Source organism: Antechinus flavipes, chromosome 1 (genome assembly GCF_016432865.1).
Source record: "Antechinus flavipes isolate AdamAnt ecotype Samford, QLD, Australia chromosome 1, AdamAnt_v2, whole genome shotgun sequence".
Lineage (NCBI taxonomy): Eukaryota > Metazoa > Chordata > Mammalia > Dasyuromorphia > Dasyuridae > Antechinus > Antechinus flavipes.
Genome location: NC_067398.1, coordinates 229345915 through 229366583, shown reverse-complemented (window position 1 = coordinate 229366583; position 20669 = coordinate 229345915). Strand labels below are relative to the sequence as shown.

At 36.3% G+C, this 20669-nt stretch overlaps 1 protein-coding gene across 1 annotated transcript in view; it reads right to left on the bottom strand.

The window, feature by feature from the left end:
* Nucleotides 1-19560, bottom strand: part of NT5M (5',3'-nucleotidase, mitochondrial) — a 31938-nt gene extending 12378 nt beyond the window's left edge. The window contains exon 1 of the mRNA XM_051997558.1: nucleotides 18813-19560. Coding sequence (XP_051853518.1) covers nucleotides 18813-19085 — 273 coding nt within the window. The 5' untranslated portion in view covers nucleotides 19086-19560. The remainder of the gene's footprint in view (nucleotides 1-18812) is intronic.
* Between the last annotated feature and the right edge of the window lie 1109 nt (nucleotides 19561-20669).

Genomic DNA, 20669 nt, shown 5'->3' with positions numbered 1-20669 from the left:
GTCAGCCCAATGTAGCTGGGCTCTTCCCTTCTTGACCCATCTCACTTTCTGAAAGGAAGGACCTTTATATTATTCCTCCTCCCAACCCCCTGTCCAAGCTTCCTAGTGGAGAGAGAGAGGAAAAAGGAGCCTTGGATATGGAGGCAGAAGATCCATATGTAGTCGCTGCATCTTCCTCTGTCCAGGGTCTTGTCCTCAGGGCTGCCAGGAGTCCTGGGTCCTCTACCATTGCCTCTGCCTGAGCTCTCACCACTGCTATTCCCTACATCTGCTCTCCCTGCTTCTTCTCCTGCTGGGCACACCAGTCTCTCCTTGCCCCTTCTGGGGTTACTGTTTGAGGAACTAAAAGACTAATCAGTGCAGCCATATCTTCCTAAAGGAACTGCCCTGGAACTTGCCTATTTACCTGCTCAACTTTCACATCCTGGGCTCCAACCTCACAGTTCTGCCTTCCCCAGGGAGAAGCTGCCCATGGCCAACATCCCTACTGCTCACCCAAGACAACAACCAAATGGGTCAAGTGCTGAAGCATTTTTTTCTCGATGAAAAGTAACAAGTATTTGAGGAGCCTTGAAGAGATGAGTACCGAGATACCATTGTATATAAAATAATAGTTCTGATAATGGATAGCTTTGCTTTAGTCCTGATCTTACTGGAAAAACTTCTAGCTTTACAAACAATGCTAGCTCTTACTTTTAACTTGTTTTATGTGCTATATTATATAACAGTCTGTTTATTCATGTTTTTCAATATTTTAACAGAAAAGGGTGCTATATTTTGTCAAAAGGTTTTTCTGCATAATACTTAAGTCATTTTTATTGTTTTTATTATTAATATGATCCTCATGTTTATAGTTTTCTAATATTGAACCAATCCTATATTCCTGGCAAAAAATTGATCATAGTGTATAATCTTTTTAATAAGTTGATATAGCCTCTTTATTAATATTTTATTCAATAATTAATGTCAACATCCATTACAAGTATTATAGGTAACATTCTATATCGCTTTTTTGTTGTTTTACTGTTAATCATTCAACATTATGTTCAAAAAAGCAAAATAAACACAAACATAAAAGTCTGCCCATAAAACCTGGGTCATATTCTCCCACATATTATATATAGTATTGGTTGGGAAGAATGGGCACATACTTCTAGAAATTCATCAAGAAGGAAGATAATCAGGGAAATTTCTGTTGCTGGGTCTTCTTCACCTTTCCTTAATTTAAATATCTTGCCATAGATAAGATATCTCTGTTATAGAGTTTGGTAGGATATTTCCTTTCCTTATTTTTACAAAAAAATTACATAATACTGGAATTAATTGCTCTTTGAATATTGAATTCATTTGCAAATCTATGTGCTCTCTGAATTTTTTTTCTTTGGGAATTCCATTATGGCTTTTTCAATTTATTTTTCTTAAATTATATTGTTTAGTTCTTGATTTCTTATTATGTTAATCTAGACATATAATTTTCTTAAATATTCCATTTCATTTATGTTACCAACTTTGTGGACATTGTTATGCAAAATAGTCAGTCATTAATAATTGTTTTATTTTCTATTAATTTGTTATGAATTATTTTTAATTTTATATTACCAGTTTAATCTTCCTTTTTTACATCACACTAGCTAATATTTTATCTTTTATGTTAAAAAAAAACTCTTAGTTTTATATATCCAGTTGAATGATTTTAAAATTTTTAGTCCTTCATTTTAACTCTGTATGAAAATAAACCAAGTCTTTTTTCCAAGGACCAACTTAACTAATAACAGAGAGGATATCAACAATAAGCTGGTCATTCTGCGAATAAATCTTTTTTAGGACAAGCAATCTATAAAACAAAGAAAAAATTGTATATGATTATCAGTCCTGCATATTCCCCTGCTTCTCCAGTAATTGAGGCTGAGAAATATGTGGAAAGGGGCAGAAGGTATTATGAATCACAGAGTTTTGAGACTGTCGGGAAATTTTAATTTGCTGATATCCTCGAGGGTCTAGTGATCATCAAGAAGGCATACTGTTGAAGGAGCTGAATAGTATCAATCTTGTCATTCATTATAAATAAATCCAGAGGGAAATTGTAGCTAAGTATTCTTCAGTTTGTCAAAGAAAGGAGTTGATAAAGTAGGTTTTATTGTAAGCCTAAAGGCTATAACAAATAGTAGTTCATGGAATATTTAGTCATCACATATTACAGAACTGAAGATAAGAATTTACAAAAAAATCTCCAAAATAACAATTACAACTTATATGCATCTTATATGGACTGCTAAGATTAAATGGTAGAGAAATTCTACTAAATATACTCTAATATTTGTTAACTTCAATACAAAAATGAGAAAAGTAAAGTTAAGAAGAAACACATGGAAAAGGATAGTTAAAGAAAAGAAATGAGAGAAAGAAGCCAAAGTCTTATAAAGAAGCCCCACACCTTTAATATCATGAACACTATCTTCAAAGAGACCAAATGGGAGGTGCTAGACTTGGTCAGCACTAAATAACAGCACAAAGAGTGAAAATTGACAATTTAAGGGCAGGAAAATATGCAGGAAAATAAGTTATCCCTGAATCAGTGGTTTATATAGTAATTTTCAGAGCTGACAAAGAAAAAATGTAATTAAGAAAAAATGAAATATAAAGGATTTGATTCTGACTTATTTAAACAAGCTATAGAAAATGGAAAAGGAGAAATGGACAATGAGAATGGCATCAATACCAAATATATTTCATGCAAACTGACTGCTACAAAGAAACCAAAATAGTCCATGATACACCTAAGTCAGCAAACATTATTTGTCAAAAAAAAAGACAGTGGCCAAAGATAACATATTTTAGAATATAAATTGGTCTGTAAAAATCTTATGAATAATGATATTGCACAAATTACAAGCAGAATCATATCCCATAAAGCAAAGGGAAGCAATGGAAGATAAAACCAGTTTAAAGAAATTTTGGCAAAATATCCAATCAAGCAAAGTAATCCCAAGAATAGTTAAGGATGAAAATGGAAGAGGACTATAGAAAGAAGAAATATGAAATAGATTTGCAAAAACCATTTCGATCAATTTTTTTGTTCACCAAGAATAAGGACCACATTTGGGCCTTAATTTCACAGTTCCTAAAGTGCTTATACAGGAAGTATAAATGGCACTAAAAAAACAGAAGAAGAGAAAAGCAGCCATATTGTAATAGATATGCAGAGAGGAGCTCATTGGTGGGAGTACATAAATGTAAAGGCATTTTAGAACTAATAACAAAACCATCTGAAGGAGAGGAAAATATCAAAAATTGAACCAACGCAAACCTTATTAATGCCCCTAAAAAGATAATAGAGAGAATAACAACAATAAATATCAGCATATAGGTCTATTGTCCAGACCATACAAAATCTTTATGCAGCTCACCTATAAAGCAATGAACAGCATTCCAGTGGGACTTATTAATAGAGAATAATAGGCTTTCAAAAGTCATATTGAACAATGGTCAGCATGATTACCATTTCACAACTAACTGAAAGATATAAAGATAAAATCCCATTTTTTTAATTGTTTGTTAATTTCAACAATAACAATAAACAACCAACTTGTCGGGACAAAAATACTTTCTAATAGCCTTTCACAACATGTCTCCTATCATAGAACAAAATCATTCAGGAATCCTTAGAAGATATAACAACATGTTTCAATAATCCTCTGATACTAAATATCAGGTGAGGCATAAAACACGAAGATGTTTGCTCACCAAAAGTATTTGCCAGAGAGATGGAGAGATCCAGATAGCAGAAAGATTTCCTGGGGGTAGAAAGGTCCTCCAGATGTTCCTGTTTGTGGATGACATTGTTTTGATTGCATCAAGTCCCAAGATGCTGCAGACCTTCCTGAAAAAGATCTATAATCACTCAATGGAGTTTGGGATGTCCATCCACACAAGAAAGACCAACTAGAGGGACAGGATTGCCTGGATTTCAACAGCTATCTGAATGGACCTTTTATGGAGGTTATTCAACAGTATGTTTATCTGAGATAGTACAAATGGGCAACAAGGTAGGCCCATAGCTGAAAAGAAAGAAGAAAGAGAACTAGATTGCTTTGTAGAAATTGCAGAGCACTCTTACTGACCCTCAAGATCTTTTCAATTCAAACATTTTACTGTTTGACATGCTACACACAACTGTAACTAAAGAACTAAAGATAAGCATCACACAGCGGCCAATGAAAACTTACATGGTGGATCTGAGCAGGTTATATATAACATAACCAACAAGAAACTCTGAAGAACAGAAGTAAAGGATGCCATAAAGAAATGGTATGACAGAAAGAAAAGATGGGTTGGTCATGTGGTAAGAGTGAGAATGACAGTCAGATAGTCAGAATATCCCTTTGATGTCCAAAGAATATGAGGAAGGTCTCTAGCACGTTGAGTGGACCCTCTATAGTTAAACTATGGAAAGGAAATTTTGGAAAGGAAATCCCAGACAGAGTGAGATTGAGCTATGGAGTATGCGAGGGGAACTCTCAAATCAATGAGATCAAATATCCATTTGAGTACTTAGTGAATTTTTATGTTTCAAGAATCCAATATACTATTTGATTTGCTTTTTAATCTATTCTTCCTACCTACTTCTCATGAGTCCATGCCATTCACATTCACTATTATGATTTTTTGTGTATAAACCTACCCTCTCATAATTTTTTCCTTCTTGTTTTTATGAAGAGTGGAAAAAAGAAAAAAAAATGATAAACACTAGTACTCTCTAACTGAAATGATCTGTTCCTACTCCCCTAACCCTCCTTTATCAAATCTAGACCTCCTTATACTCTCTTTTTAAATCCCCCTTTATAATTAAAACATCTAAAACTGGAGTTTGTTTTACTCATGACTATTAAATTTCCTCTTATGCGCCACATTTCCTTTCCCTCACCCACTTATATTCCTACTGAGTAGAAAGTTGCTGTTTGTTCTCTGCTTTTAAGAGGACCAATGACACTTCAGGATGATATCTTGACTCATGCTCAAAAAGGATTTAAGTGACACAGAGTTGCACAAAGTTGTCAGATTCTCACTCTTCCAAAGTCAGTGAAGTCCAGTGGCAAGACAAAAGATGACTGATGGTGGCCTAGCATGCAGGGGATGATCCTAGCATCTTCAATGTCTGACCAAGTTCTAAGCCCTCCACAGCACCTGCTTCAGCTGCCTTCATGGCTGCTGGAACAATTGTTTTCATCCTTCCATTTCACCTGGATAAGTATTCCCCAAATATGTGAATACTTGGGGTAGACATGCCCATAACAATGATGAGTTTGTACCCACAGGTTCCCCTCAATCTGATTTAGCCCATCTTACCAGGGAAGACTATTGCACATGCCATAGCTTCTTGGAGCTAAAGGTGAGAAGCAGACACCAAAGGTGGATGAGCAGCCCTTACACCAAACTGCTAGTTCTCCTTGAAAACCCACACACCCTATATTTGTCTTATTTAACTCCTTTTATGACCCTTAAAATTGACATTCTGAAGGGCCATTTATCTCTTCTCTAGATTAGAATGTAAGCCCTTTATCATAGTTTAATCTCTTCTAATTGTTCCAATGTATTTCCCTTTCTAGATTTCTCTTGACTCCAGTGTATGAATTTCAAAGTTTTTACTTAGCTCTGGTCTTATTACCAGGAATACTTGAATACCCTCTATTCTAATAACAATACATTTCCCCCTATTTATGGATAATGTTATTGCAGGGTGAGCTATTCTTTATCATCTTTTATTTTTTCTTTTGTAATATTATATTCCAAGGTTTTCTCTCCTTTTAAGTAGATGCAGCAAATTCTTGTATAATATAAGTGTGGCTGGTACTTGAAACTTCTTTGTTCTTTCTTACAGTGTACTTTTTCTTTGACTTGGAAGTTTTGGCTTTTGACCATGATATTATAGGTATTGACAGTTTGGAGTTTCAAAAGATGATCAGTAGATTCTTGTTATTTTCACTTTTCCTTTAGTTTTCATAGGCCTGAACAAGTTTTCTTTTATGATCTCTTCATATAATAGTATTTAAGCTTTTTTGTTTAGTTATGGTTTTCAAGGAGTCAATGATTTTCAGTGACTTTTAAAGCATCTCTATCAGACTTGTTTTCCAGGGGTGTGTGTGTGTGTGTGTGTGTGTTTAAATAGTGGATATCTTACATTTTCTTCTACCTGACCTTTTGACCTTGTTATAATATTTGTTGTTTTTTCATAGAGTAATTAAGTACTGAATTTGATTTTTCAAGCAATACACTATTTAGGTAAGGTGTCCAATTATCTGTTCTTTATTTGTTATTCTTTCCATCTTATTTCCCTTCGGAACTAAAAATCTCATTTTCTAAATCTCTTGCTTTATTTCCTCTAGCCCCTTTTCTACTCTTTTAGCCAAACCAAATTTTTTTCCTCCAAGATTCAACTTATAGTAGTGGTACTACTCTTTTTCTTCCGTATTTACCCCTTGAGCTTCTCTGTTAAGAAAAATATTTCTTCACTGTTTGGTTTTTCTTCTTCTATTTTTTCTAATTTTTTTCTTCTATTTACTTGCATTTTCAGCCTCAGTTCTTAGTTTGGGCATATAAGCTCAGACCAGTCCTATCTGGCACTATTAGATCCATTGCATCTTCTTGTTTGGTCCTGTCTTCTATGTAGTCCAGATGCTTCTATTAATTTTATATAGAATTATATATAGTATAATTAGAACTCTGCTTTTGACACAATTTTTATCTGTTGCCTCACTTTCTTGGTAGTTAACAAAGGATTCTGGCATTGGCCACTTTGTCTCCTCCTGATATAATTCCTAGCTGTATATTGGTTATAATTTCTAATTATGTCCTGATAGACCTCAGGATGATATTATAAATTGTGATATTTTCAGGTTTTCTATATGGTCCACCTGACTCTAATGTCTAGGACTCTACCCTGGTCCTGATCCAAGGATTACACAGATAGGTCCTCTCTCCTTGGACAATGATGTACATAGGCTGGTTCTGTATCCATATACTATTCTTATGGGAAAGCTACAGTTTGCACTAGATTGCAACTCTGTCCCATCATTTCAGAATATTGGAGGTTTCATATCTGTTTGAAGGAACCAAATTCCTTGGCAGTCTTCTCTCTGCTTATCTCTATCTGCAGAAGCAGGTAAGTGATGCAATGAATAAAGTGCTAGGCTCGCTTCAAGTAGTTCTGAGTTAAAATCCTGCCATAGATACTAATTGGCTATGTGAATCTGGGCAAGTAATTTAACCTCTGTCTTCTCAAATGTAAAATGAAGATAATAATTTTAGTATAACAGTACTAAAGGGCCAAATGAGATATTTGTAAAGTGTTTTGCACAATATCTGGCACATGATAGAACTTAATAAATGCATATTTCCTTTCATTTCTTCTAGTTAAGAAGCTATGCTCTTATTTACAAATGTGATAGCCTTTTTTCAATCCTCATTCTGCTGGATCCTTTTACTAAACAAAATAGTGGGGCCTATTGCATTCGTCATTAATTTGATTTCTTGATCTTGCACTTCCCCTGTCCAATAAATCTTTCAACTATCTGTCAATAATGATTAAAATATGAACAAGCTATCTTCTTTTACAAAAAACTTTCAATGGCAGCCCTGACTGAAGGTAGGGGGAGATATGAACTCCTTTGTTGAGCATGTGTTGTTCTCCACTTGTCTCTTGTGTCTTTGCAAAAACTGTCTCCCAAAGCTGAAATGCACACAAAGTCTTCTCTCCTTTCTACTTCTTATATCCCCTACTTTTATCAAAGTTCAACACAGGCATGATCTACCACCCAAACCTTCCCTGATGCCTAAAGGAATTACTACCTTTTTCATTCATGCCAGATATTATCTGGTATATACTTTGTATATATTTTATATTTACCTAGATCCCTACAATCTCCTCCTCTTGATGGAATTTTAACTCCTTGAGGGCATAACTATTTCATATTCAGTTGTAAAATTGTGTAGTTTTCTAGTAAGCTAAGTGGGAAAAATATTCTGGGAACCAGATGGATACCACTGAAATTCCATCAACATTTATTCTGTCATTCATATGGCCCATCTTGAAGTAATCAGCAATAGAGAGAATAATTACATCTCTGAAGTTCCCAAGCTCTCAGATAAACAGTACTGAATTGTCATGGATCACCTCAATTCATTTCTATGGTCTTCTTTTTTGCTGTTTCTTTGTCACAAAGCACTGTGGTAAATCTATTTATCTCACCATCCTTTAGTCTGCCCAATTAAAGAATGTGCACCATCCTTTTACTTCTGAACAGGATTGAATGAATCACATTTGCAGTGCATTCCCATTTTGTATTCGCCCTTGAATGATATTCACAAAAGTAACACTCCATGTGAAAAACACTAGATTATATTTGTTATGTGTACTCATTCAATTTTAAACACAGCTAAACAGTTCTTTTTCAATTTCAAACACAACTAAACAGTTCTCTTTCCCCTGCTTAAGTGTCTGATAGTATTAGTTTTGTACTGTGGCACTAAAAGTGGTCTCAAAGGTATAAAATTTCATATGGAGACAGAGAGCCAAAGCATTTGAAAATAAAGCACTTGAAAAAAGAAACTTGGCCAGAGAGCAGCAAACTAAAGTCCAAGGGCCTATTTTTATATGCTTGCTTTTACATTTAAGATACAATAAAACCTTATTTTAAAAGGAAAAATCATTCTTTTTTTTATTATATATTTTATTTTACTTTATAATAACTTTAGATTGACAGAATCCATGCCAGAATAATTTATTTTACAACATTTGCACTCGCTTCTGTTCCGATTTTTCCCCTCCCTCCTTTCACCCCCTCCCCCAAATAGCAAGCAGTCCTATATATGTTAGATATGTTGCAGTATATCCTAGATACAATATATGTTTGCAGAACCGAACAGTTCTCTTGTTGCACAGGGAGAATTGGATTCAGAAGGTAAAAATAACCCGGGAAGAAAAACAAAAATGCAAATAGTTCACATTCATTTCCCAGTGTTCTTTCTTTGGATGTAGCTGCTTCTGTCCATCATTTATCAATTGAAACTGAGTTAAGTCTCTTTGTCAAAGAAATCCACTTCCATCAGAATACATCCTCATACAATATCATTGTTGAAGTGTATAATGATCTCCTGGTTCTGCTCATTTCACTTAGCATCAGTTCATGTAAGTCTCTCCAGCCTCTCTGTATTCATCCTGCTGGTCATTTCTTACAGAACAATAATATTCCATAACATTCATATACCACAATTTACCCAGCCATTCTCCAATTGATGGGCATCCATTCATTTTCCAGTTTCTAGCCACTACAAACAGGGCTGCTACAAACATTTTGGGCACATACAGGTCCCTTTCCCTTCTTTAGTATCTCTTTGGGGTATAAGCCCAGAAGTAACACTGCTGGATCAAAGGGTATGCACAGTTTGATAACTTTTTGGGCATAATTCCAGATTGCTCTCCAGAATGGTTGGATTCGTTCACAACTCCACCAATAATGCATCAGTGTCCCAGTTTTCCCGCATCCCCCTCCAACATTCATCATTATTGGAAAAATCATTCTTAACTAAATCTTCCAGTAGGCCCCAGAGATCGGCAATAGAACAATTAGTGAATTTAGAACTGACTAGTTAGTTCAAGTCAAAGAAGAGAGGTTAATGATTTGTTTTTAATCAAAATAGAAGGATTACATTTAACACTTTTATTAATGGTTTGAATAGTTAATGATGGCATGCTTCTTAAATTTGTTTATGGTATAAAGCTGGGTGAAACACCTAAAACACCAAATACAAGAGTCAGATTCAAAAAAATTCTTGATAAGTTTAAGACACTGGGGCAGAACCTAATCATATGAAATGCAATAACAATAAAAGTAAAGCCTTTTTTTTAAATTAAAGCTTTTTATTTTTAAAACATATGCATAGATAATTTTCAACATTCACCTTTGCAAAACCTTGTATTCCAAATTTTTTTCCTTCCCTTCCTTCTCCCTTCCCCCATATGGCAAATAATCCAATATGTGTTAAACATGTGCAATTCTTCTATATATATTTCCACAACTATCATGCTGCACAAGAAAAATTAGATCAAAAAGGGAAAAAATGGGGCAGCTAAGTGGCACAGTGGATAGAGCACCAGACCTGAAGTCAGGAGGACCTGAGTTCAAATCTCACTTCGCTTCCCAGCTGTGTGATCCTGGGCAAGTCACTTAACCCCAATTGCCTCAGTCAAAAAAAAAAAAAAAAAAAGGAAAAAATGAGAAAGAAAACAAAATGCAAGCAAACAACAAAAAGAGTGAAAATACTATATTGTGGTCCACACTCAGTTCCCACAGTCCTCTCTCTGGGTATAGATGGCTCTCTCTGTCACAAGACCACTGTAAATTATCTCGATTTTCTCATTGTTGAAAAGAGCCACATCCATCAGAATTGATCATTGTATAATCTTGCTGTTGCCATGTACAATGTTCTTCTGGTTCTGCTCATTTCATGCAGCATCAGTTCATGTAAGTCTCTCCAGGCCTCTCTGAAATCATCCTGTTGATCATTTCTTATAGAACAATAGTATTCCATAACATTCACATACCATAACTTATTCAGCCATTCCCCAACTGATGGGCATCCACTCAGTTTCCAGTTTCTAGCCTTTTCCCTTCTTTAAGATCTCTTTGGGATACAGGCCCAGGAAAATTGCCTTTTGGGCATAGTTCCAAATTGCTCTCCAGAAGGGTTGAATCAGTTCACAACTCCACCAACAATGTATCAGTGTCCCACTTTTCCCACATCCTCTCCAATATTCATCATTATCTTTTCCTATCATCTTAGCCAATCTAAGAAATGTGTAGTGGTATCTCAGAGTTGTCTTAATTTGCATTTCTCTGATCAATAGATATTTAGAGCATTTTTTCATATGGCTAGTTTTAATTTCTTCATCTGAAAATTGTCTGTTCATATCATTTAACCATTTATCAATTGGGGAATGGTTTGAATTCTTATAAATTTGAGTCAATGTAAATTTTTTTCCCTAGTTTATTGCTTCTCTTCTAATCTTGTCTGCATTGGTTTTGTTGGTACAAAACCTTTTTAACTTAATATAATCAAAATTATCCATTTTTCATTCTATAAGTACTCTAGTTCTTCTTTGATCACAAATTATTTCCTTCTCCACAGATCTGAAAAGTAGACTATCCTTTGTTCTTCTAATATGCTTATAATATCACTCTTTATATCTAAATCATGAACCCATTTCCACCTTATCTTGTTACAGGGTGTTAGGTGGGTCAATGCCTAGTTTCTGCCATACAAATTTCCAATTTTCCCAGCAATTAGTGAATTCTTATCCCAAAAGCTGAAGTCTTTGGGTTTATGAAACACTAGATTACTATAGTCATTGACTATTTTGTCCTGTAAACATAACGTACTCTGCTAGTCAACTACTCTATTTCAGTACCAAATGGTTTTGATGATCACTGCTTTATAGTAGTTTTAGGCCACCTTCATTTGCATTTTTAAAAAATTAATTCCCTTGAAACCCTTGACCTTTGTTCTTCTAGATGAACTTTGTTTGTTAGCTCTGTAAAATAATTTCTTGGGAATGTGATTGCTATGGTACTAAAAAAATAGATTAATTTAGGTAGTATTTTTACCCATGAGCACAATTTTTCAATTGATTAGATCTGACTTTATTTCTGTGGAAAGTGTTTTATAATTGTGTTCATATAGTTTCTGACTTTGCCATGGCAGGAAGACTCCTAAATATTTTATATTATCTACAGTTATTTTAAATGGAACTTCTCTTTGTATTTCTTGCTGCTGGACTTTGTTGGTAATATATAAAAATGCTGATGATTTATGTGGATTTTGTATCTTGCAACTATGCTAAAGTTGTATATTTTTTCTAGTAAGTTTTTAAGTTGATTCTCTAAGTATACCATCATATCATCTACAAAGGTGATAATTTGGTTTCCTCATTACCTGCTCTAATTTCTTTTTCTTCTGATATTACCAAAGCTAACATTTCTAACACAATATTGAATAGTAATGGTGATAGCAACCTTGTTTCACTCCTGATCTTATTGGGGAATAGTTCTGGTTTATCCCCATTATATATGATGTTTGCTAATGGCTTTAAATAGAGCTTATTGATCATTTTAAGGAAAACTCCATTTATTCCTGTGCTCTCTAGCATTTTTAATAAGAATAAGTGTTGGATTTTGTCAAATGCTTTTTCTACATTTATTAAGATAATCATATGATTTTTGTTAGTTTGGTTATTAATATAGTCAATTATGCTAATAGTTTTCCTAATATTGAACCAGCCCTGCATTCCTGGTACAAATCCTACTTGGTCACGGTATATTATTCTGGGGATAATATGCTACAATCTCCTTTCTAATATTTTATCTAAGATTTTTGCAGCAATATTCATTAGGGAAATTTGTCTATAATTTTCTTTCTCTGTTTTGACCTTACCTAATTTAGGTATCAGCACCATGTCTGTGTCATAAGAAAAGACTCTGGTAGGATTCCTCCTTTCCCTATTTTTCCAAATAGTGTGCATAATATTGGAAGTAATTGCTCTTTAAATGTTTGGTAGAATTCACATGTAAATCCATCTGGCCTTGGAGATTTTTTGTTAGGAAGCTGATTAACAGCTTGTTTAATTTCTATTTCTAAAGTGAGATTATTTAAGTAATTTATTTCCTCCTCTGTTAATCTGGAATCTATATTTTTGTAAGTATTCATCCATTTCACTTAGATTATCAGATTTATTGGCGTCAGATTTATTGGGTAAAATAACTCTTAATTTCTTTAATTTCCTCTTCAATGGTGGAAAGTTCATCCTTTTCACTTTTGATACTAACAATTTAATTTTCTTCTTTCTTTTTTCTAATCAAAATAACTAAAGATTTATTTATTTTGTTGATTTTTTCATAAAGTTTTCAATAAGTTTTGTTTATTTATTAGTTCAATAGTTTTTTTTTACTTCCAATTTTATTAATCTTTTTATTTTCAGAATTTCAAATTTGTTATTTAATTAAAAATTAAAAATAAATAAAAAACTTAATTTAATTCTTTTTCTAGCTTTTTTAGTTACATGCCCAATTCAATGATCTTATTTTTCTTTATTTTCTGCAAGTAAGCATCTAGAGATATAAAACTTCCCCTAAGAACTGCTTTGGAAGCCTTCATGTTGATTCAACAACATACCTCACAAATAACATTTTTCTTGTCAGGAAGAAGCTATTATCAGATAATTCTATTAATAGATAATTCCCAGACTATCTAGAAAGGAACTTTTTAGAATTCCCCATTGTCCATCCCCCAACCTGGGTTATCTTCAAACAGCCTTTAGAGATATTGATTAGCAAATCTTTAGAGACAGGTCTGGGAACTTACTCTGCAAGGTACATTTAATTTAGCTAGATTTCCCCCACCTTTGAGCTCAGTGGCATTTCCTCCCCTCCTAAATCACCACTCCCTCTTTGAGTTCAAGCCTTTACACCTGAGAAATCCCCCTATTTTTTCCTCTATAAAAAATCTTTGCTAAATTCTCTTCAGGACTAAGCTCACTATGAGTTACTCTCTTTTTTTCATAGTGCCTTCCTTCTAAAGGTGCTATTCCCTTTATGTTAGTTAACTGTGATCAGTCTAACCTACCAGACAATAGTTTTCTCCAATGTCATGGAGTATTTCCTTTCTCTTGGTTCCTCTGGGGAACTTCTCTTTTTCCTTTTATAACTATATGCTCTTCCAACTCTATTTCATATTTACCATTCCTGGAGTCTATTATATCCCTTCATTTTGTCTATAGCCCCTTCCCCTAAATAAAACTACCTTTTGTCAAAGAGAATGGCGTGAATTTGTCATATCTTTATTTTGAAGTAGTTATTGATATACCACTATACATCAGTAGGTATGGCTAGAAAGCAGTTCATCAGATAAAAGATCTGGGTTTTAGTGGAATTACTTAATCTATATTTAATCCATAGGAAATAATTGTGTAACATGGTGGTCAAAAAAGCTAGTGTGATCCTGATTTTAGGTCTAAACTCATTATTTCATCCATGCAGGTTATTGTTAATATAGAAATACCCTCCATTGGTATGGATTAGCAATCCATCTGTACTTTAAAGTCTTAAGAAAACTTGCTGTGGCACTGAAAAGTGATGTCATTTGTTCAGGGTGGGAGAACTGAGAAATATCAGAAGCAGGGCATGAAATCTAGGTCTTAATACCCAGGCAAAGCTCTCCTGTCACTAAGCAAGGATGCTCTCCAATGCAATTTTAGGCTGCCTTAAAAAAGAATCATAGGGTTTGGATGATAACAGTTCCACTCTACTCTGCCCTTTTGAGACCACATCTGGAATATTATTTTCAGTTCAGGGCAATACATATATAGGAAAGGCATTGCTAAGGCTGTAGAATATCCAGTAGAAGGTCAAAAGGGTCAGTGAGAGCATGCTACACATGATTATTGGTTGAAGGAACCAGGAACGCTTGGCTATCTTCAGAATCTGAAGGACTGACAAGTAGAAGAGGGACTAAACTTACATACACAAAAGGCTAAAACTGGGAGAAATGAGTAGTATTTGCAAAAGACAACTGATTTGATTCCAAACAAGGGAAGTACACTGGGTTGTCTTAGGAAGCAATGGGTTCCCCTTCACTTGAGGTCTTTTTGTTCTTGTTATTTTTTATTGTGGCAATTGGTGTTAAGTGACTTGCCCAGGGTCACACAGCTAGGAAGTATTAAGCAATTAAGACCAAATTTGAACTCAGGTCTTCCTGACTTCAGGGCTGGTGCTCTATCCACTGAGTCATCTAGCTACCCCCACTAGAGGTCTTTGTTAAACAAAGGCTGGGTGGCCACTTGTCAGGTATATTACAGAGAAAAATTGTTCAAACATAGGTTGGAGTAGATGCATTTTAAGATCCTGTCCAATGCAGATTCTATAATAAATACAAGTAGAGATCTAATAGGCTATAGATACAGCCACCTAGCTTATTCTTCAAGATTGAGCTTAATCTATCACTGAGTTTTCCTCCCTCCTCCACTAAATTATTTTGTCTCCATTGGACATGATGATTGACCAAACTATCTTTATATCTCTAGATTCCTTTCTCAAATGTGCTTCTTCTAGGGATATCTGAACAGATACCTACAGAGATATCATAAGGCCAAAAGAAGTTAGTATAGTAAGATTTAAGGGCATTATTACTCATATTATTAAAACATTAACGTTTTCCCGAGGAGTTAGTTTTCAATAGAGGAAGTGGTGAGGTCCTGAGTAACTAGGTTCAGTTGGCAGAGAAGAACTGAAATACTGATGGAACTGCTCCTCAGGCAAGCAGAGAAGGGCATTGATGGGGATCAGCTTAGCCTCAGAGTCCCAATCTCTGTGGAAGTCATTGGAAGCCCCACCTTGCTATGATTGGCTATAAATCGGAGTTATATCAAATCACTGAGGTTAAATTTCTTCAACAAATCTGTCCATGGTTCATGCCTTCTTTGATGAACCCCTTTTGGGATATAGGCCACCACAACACTCTGCTTCATGGAACCTGTCTTCTCATCCTTCCTCCATGCTACATGGTGTCTCCTCTCATCCCCCAACATGCTTCTATTTTTTTCTCCTCCTTACAGCTAACTAACTCTTCTAGGGTATTAAATCCCCTTTAGGATATAACCTGCCAGCTAAGGGCATACTCCAATCTCATGGCATATTCCCTATTTCCTGGTTAATTGTGAGTTCCACTAGGGAACTTGTCTTTTCCATCATTAATTGTTAAAATTTTTTTCCTTGCTAATTATGTGCTCTCCCAGCTCTACTTCATCTTTACTATTCATGGTGTATATTGTTCCTCTTCATTTTGTTTAAAACCTCTTCTAAATAAACTATCTTTTGCCAAAGAAAATGCCCATTGTGAATTCTTCACATGCCCTAACCTCACCATTTGGTGCCTATATCAATCTCAACATTTAGTGCTGGACACCAAATACAGCATTTGGAACTAGCAATTGCTCTCCTAAACAACACTAGAAGGATTTGTTTCATTCAGTTGGAAATTAATTCACCTTTTCCCTCCAACTCCTAGCCTTACCAATTAAAAAGCTATGAAAATGTTACTCAAGCACATTTCTAACTTGTTAACAATTAATAGTATTGGATATAGTGAGAGCAGTGAATAGCATGTTATCCTTGAAGTCAAGAAGACCTTGGTTCATGTCAGTCATGTAACTTCTCAATCCTCTAAGGAACTCTCTAAGGCAACAAATTGCAGAGGAGGTACCATTTGTTGGAAGATACCACTTGCACTGGTAGTAAAGAGTTTTCTCACCTAGGGAGCTCACTGTACCAAAGAAATCTCCATAACAAGTTGATAAAGACTTTTTTGATATATTAGTAAGTTTTGCTGAACTTTTTTTTTCTTTTTTAAAAAAAATCTTTATTATATAAGAAATGATGATCTGAGAGAGGGGAAAACACTGGAGAACACAAGTGATGTAAAAACAAAAGATATCAATAAAAAATTCTTTTAAATGGTTACTTTTTAAAAATAGGTTTATAGGGATACCAGGCTCAAAAAAGGTTGATTCTGGAGTAGGAAGGCACAAGTCTGATATAATTGTCCAGTCTTCAACACATGGGAATCCCAATGCAATATATCTTGCCTCCCCAGAGACAGTTTGTTAGCAAGAGTAATCATTTCATAACTGTTCTTCTAAAAAAAAAAAAAAAAAAAAAAAAAAAAAAAAAAGCTAACAGAAAATGGAATTTTTTTTTAAGTTCCTTCTCTTCTTTATTTTGTATTTGTATTAATGTTCTTTGAGGAATAGGGAGAAGCTAGGATAATTTGATCAATCATCAGAAGAAGCTGAATGGTCTAAGAAAAAGAGACCAAACTCCTTTGCTCAAAATCAGCCACTGATTCCCTACTGTATTACTTATTAAAATGTAAACTTAGCTTTGTATTCAAGATCTTCCACAATCTGGAATCATCCTATATTCTTTTCAAGCTTCCTGGATTTTATACCACAGTTTGACCTAATTGTATTACAATTTACATAACAACTGTATTACATACACTGTGCAGAAATACCCTCACCCCAGCAATATATCTGTTAAATTACCCAAATTGTCCTCAATGAGTCCAAATAAAAGTCATTTCTAGGAGGAAGCCTTCCCTTACCCCCCTTTCTCCTATTTCAGTAATGAGTTTTAACCCCTTAAACCTGCCTGTGGCACTTTGCCCTTATCTTACGTATTTGCAAAATGTACATTCCCTGACAGTTAAGGGCTGAATCTTTTCTTTGCATCTTTACACAGTAAGCCAAGGCATGGGAAGGGAAAACAGTTCCTTGAATAGGAAAAGAAGAATAAGAGAACCTGGATTTAAAACTTGACTGCTACCTTCTTTCTTTAATCTCTGACAAAATCAGTTCTTTTTCTAGGTATTTATAGAATTTTTCATCAGAAGTCCTTCAGAGTAGTTGTGGAAAATTGTACTACTACTGAAAACAGTCATCCCAGAATGTTGCTACTACTTGCATTCAGTACATTTCACTTTGCTTGGGTTCACAGTGGATTTTCCAGGTGTCAGTTTTTTATCTCCCCCTACCCCCAGCTTCTTGCTCATCATTTCCCATAGAACAATGATATTCCATCACAAATATATAATACAGTTTATTGTTGCTTAACTATTTTCAAGGAATGTAGTAAGATGGGGGAAAGATTATTAGATTTTTTTGAGAAGTGTTTGTCAAAATAAAATGTATCTTTTAAAAAATGATGAAGTGGTGTATCTTAGATTTCTCCAGTTCTAAAGTCTACAATTCCAATTTGAACTAATGCTGTAAATGAAGAGAACCTGAACTGTAGTCCTAGAAAGGATGAGACTTGTTTAATCTCAACTCAGGTAGAAGAGAGAGAAATTGAAATCAATGTCAGAGCTTAAGTTACCACAGAGATCAGCTTCTAGATTTAAAAAATTTTGAAATGAAGCTCAGAAGGAAATGACTTGCTAACGGTGACTTTCAAAGCTGGTTTCTTAATACATCAAAAGAGAATGTATTTTTTTTTTCCTGTTTTTCTCTTTGGGTTGATACAGTTAATAAAATCAGATAATAAGTATGAAAATATTTTGAAAATATTACAAAATATGATTACCCAAGTTGAGATTAAGGCAGTGACAAAATGCTTTGGATACATTAGCACATTTAGGCAAAAACTGAACCAAGATCTTGACTCTACTATCTCTAATTTGTTTCAAGACCTTAGGCAAACTACTTCCCTTTTCTGAGTTTCAGAAACTCAACTCTGGGGTTAGAGTAGATAATATCCATGTGACTTTCAAGTCTAATCTTGACCAGGTTAATTTCATCCTCTAACACTTATTAGACTTCTATGAGCCTGTTTCCCTATCTGCAAAATGTAAATAATGTTTCACAGGGTTGTTGGAAGAAATGAGGTAATGTATGTAAAAGTTTTGCAAACTTTAAACCAATAAATGTTGTCATTATTATCATTAAGACTTTTGAACTGCTCTCTTCCTACACAGAAAAGGAATGTTTCACACTCAGCTCAAGTTTATCTGCTTCATATTATGATTACATAGTATTGAGCCCTTGCCTCCCAGGAGACAGATGTATCAGAAAAGCGGAGGGGGGGAAGGGGGCTCACCCTCAACTCAGAATTATTGTTATTATTTATTAATATCAGCACTATTACTGTTTGTCAGTATTAAATTCTTCCCGCAAAGGAGATGGACACAAGAGAAAGGCAGGGGGGACTCACACTCAGCTCGGGTCTCAGCTGTCCATACTGCTCCGAAACCCAGAAGCCTCTCCGGTCCTCCAGAGCGATGAAAGGTTTGTCAGGGTACCGGGCCCTGAACTTCTTTAGAAAGCCACCTTCGAAGTCGGCCAGCACTCCGTCCATGTCCACGAGCACCCGCAGGGGCCTGCCCCACGCCGGGCTGCCAGAAGAGGAGGACCGGACCAGGGCCCGAGAGCTACCGCAGGTGCCCCGGCCCTTAGACCAGCAGAGCGACCACCCCAGCCGAATCATGGCCCCCAAGAGATGCCGGAAGGCCCCAGTTCCGCAGCATAAGCCCCCGGGCCGTCCGGCAGCGCGGGCCCCGGAGCGGAGGCGCGAAGGAGAAGAGTTTCTCCTCCTCCCGGCTTCTCGGGCTTTTCTTCTTCTTCCCTTTTTTCTCTCTTAGCTGCCCCTCCCTTCCTGGGCCCACTCAAGTGCATGATCCCGCTGGGAGCGCCGGAGAGCCGCCGCAGCCGCCGCCGGAGCCGGAGCCGAGGAAAGCCCCCCCGGGCGCTGCAGCCACCGCTCCCCGGAGATCCCGAGCTTCCAGGGCGAGCGTCAGCGGACGAACATCTGGGCAGCTTGAACAGCAGCTGCCGAGGCCAGGAGTCCTCTCGGACCCTGAACCGCTCCCCACGCGGCCCAGACGAGAAGCGGAGGAAAGACCCTTGGACTGGGTGGAGCCGGAGAATCTCGGGGGTTAGGAAGGGATAGGCAGCGGCAGCTGCAGCGGCTGGTGATCGCTAGTTCCCAGAAGCCGGGTAGGGGTCAAGTATCTCCGCAGCCCAGCAACTGGAAACCGCCATAACCCGGCAGTGTTAACCTTGAAGTTCCTGTTCTCTTCGCCAGTGGAAGACTTAAAGTTATATAACCCTCTTAGGAAGGCCGGAGCTAACGGAAAATAAGTCGAGAGGGCGTATTTACCTTTAAGAGTGAGCCGGCCATTCAAGCTTCCTCCTCTTGCCGTCCCTCCCTCCCTCCCTCCCTCCCCCCCCGCCTGTCAAAGTAGAGTCCCTAGATATGGAAAAATTGGGACACTAATTTTACACAGTTTGGAATTATGTCCAAAGAGCTATAAAACTGTTCATACCCAGAAATGTCATTAAACCGTTTCCCAAAGAAAAAAAGGCCTATTTGTACAAAAATATAGTTTTTTGTAGTGGCATGGCAAAATACTGGAAATCGCGGGGATGCCCATCAATTGGGGAAAGGTTGAACAAGTTTCGGCATAGAATTGATAGAATGGTTGTGGTTTTAGAAAGGGTGGTTTCAAAAAAACCTAGGAAGACTTTTATGAACTGATGCAGAGTGAAGTAAGCAGAACGAGGAGAATACTGCACACAATAACAGCAGTATTATAAGGATGATCGGCTGTGGGAGACCGCTATTGCTGAGGCAATTGGGGTTAAGTGACTTGCCCAGGGTCGCACAGTACGCGTTAAGTGTCTGAGATCAGATGTGAACTCAGCTCCTCCTGACTTCAGGGTCTATCCACTTTGCTACCTAGCACCCAGCCACAAGACCGATATTCTTAGCAACATACACACACAAAGAGAGCCTTAGAGCTTAAAAACACCTCCCTTTGCTGTTGCTTCAGAGAGCCCCTTTGACTTGGTCAATTGAGCTTAACTTTCACTTTTAATTATACTTGTGCATTACTATCCTAAGATTTTTGTCAAGAGTGCATGAACTAAAATTCCCTGAGCAAGGGGTGTGGACTCCACAAGCATGTATTGTACCTCTCTGGCCTGGAGGGAAGCTGGGGCAGGGGATGACTATTCCCAAATTCAAGGTACTTTGTGGGTCACATTCATAAAACTATAGTTTATGAGTCTC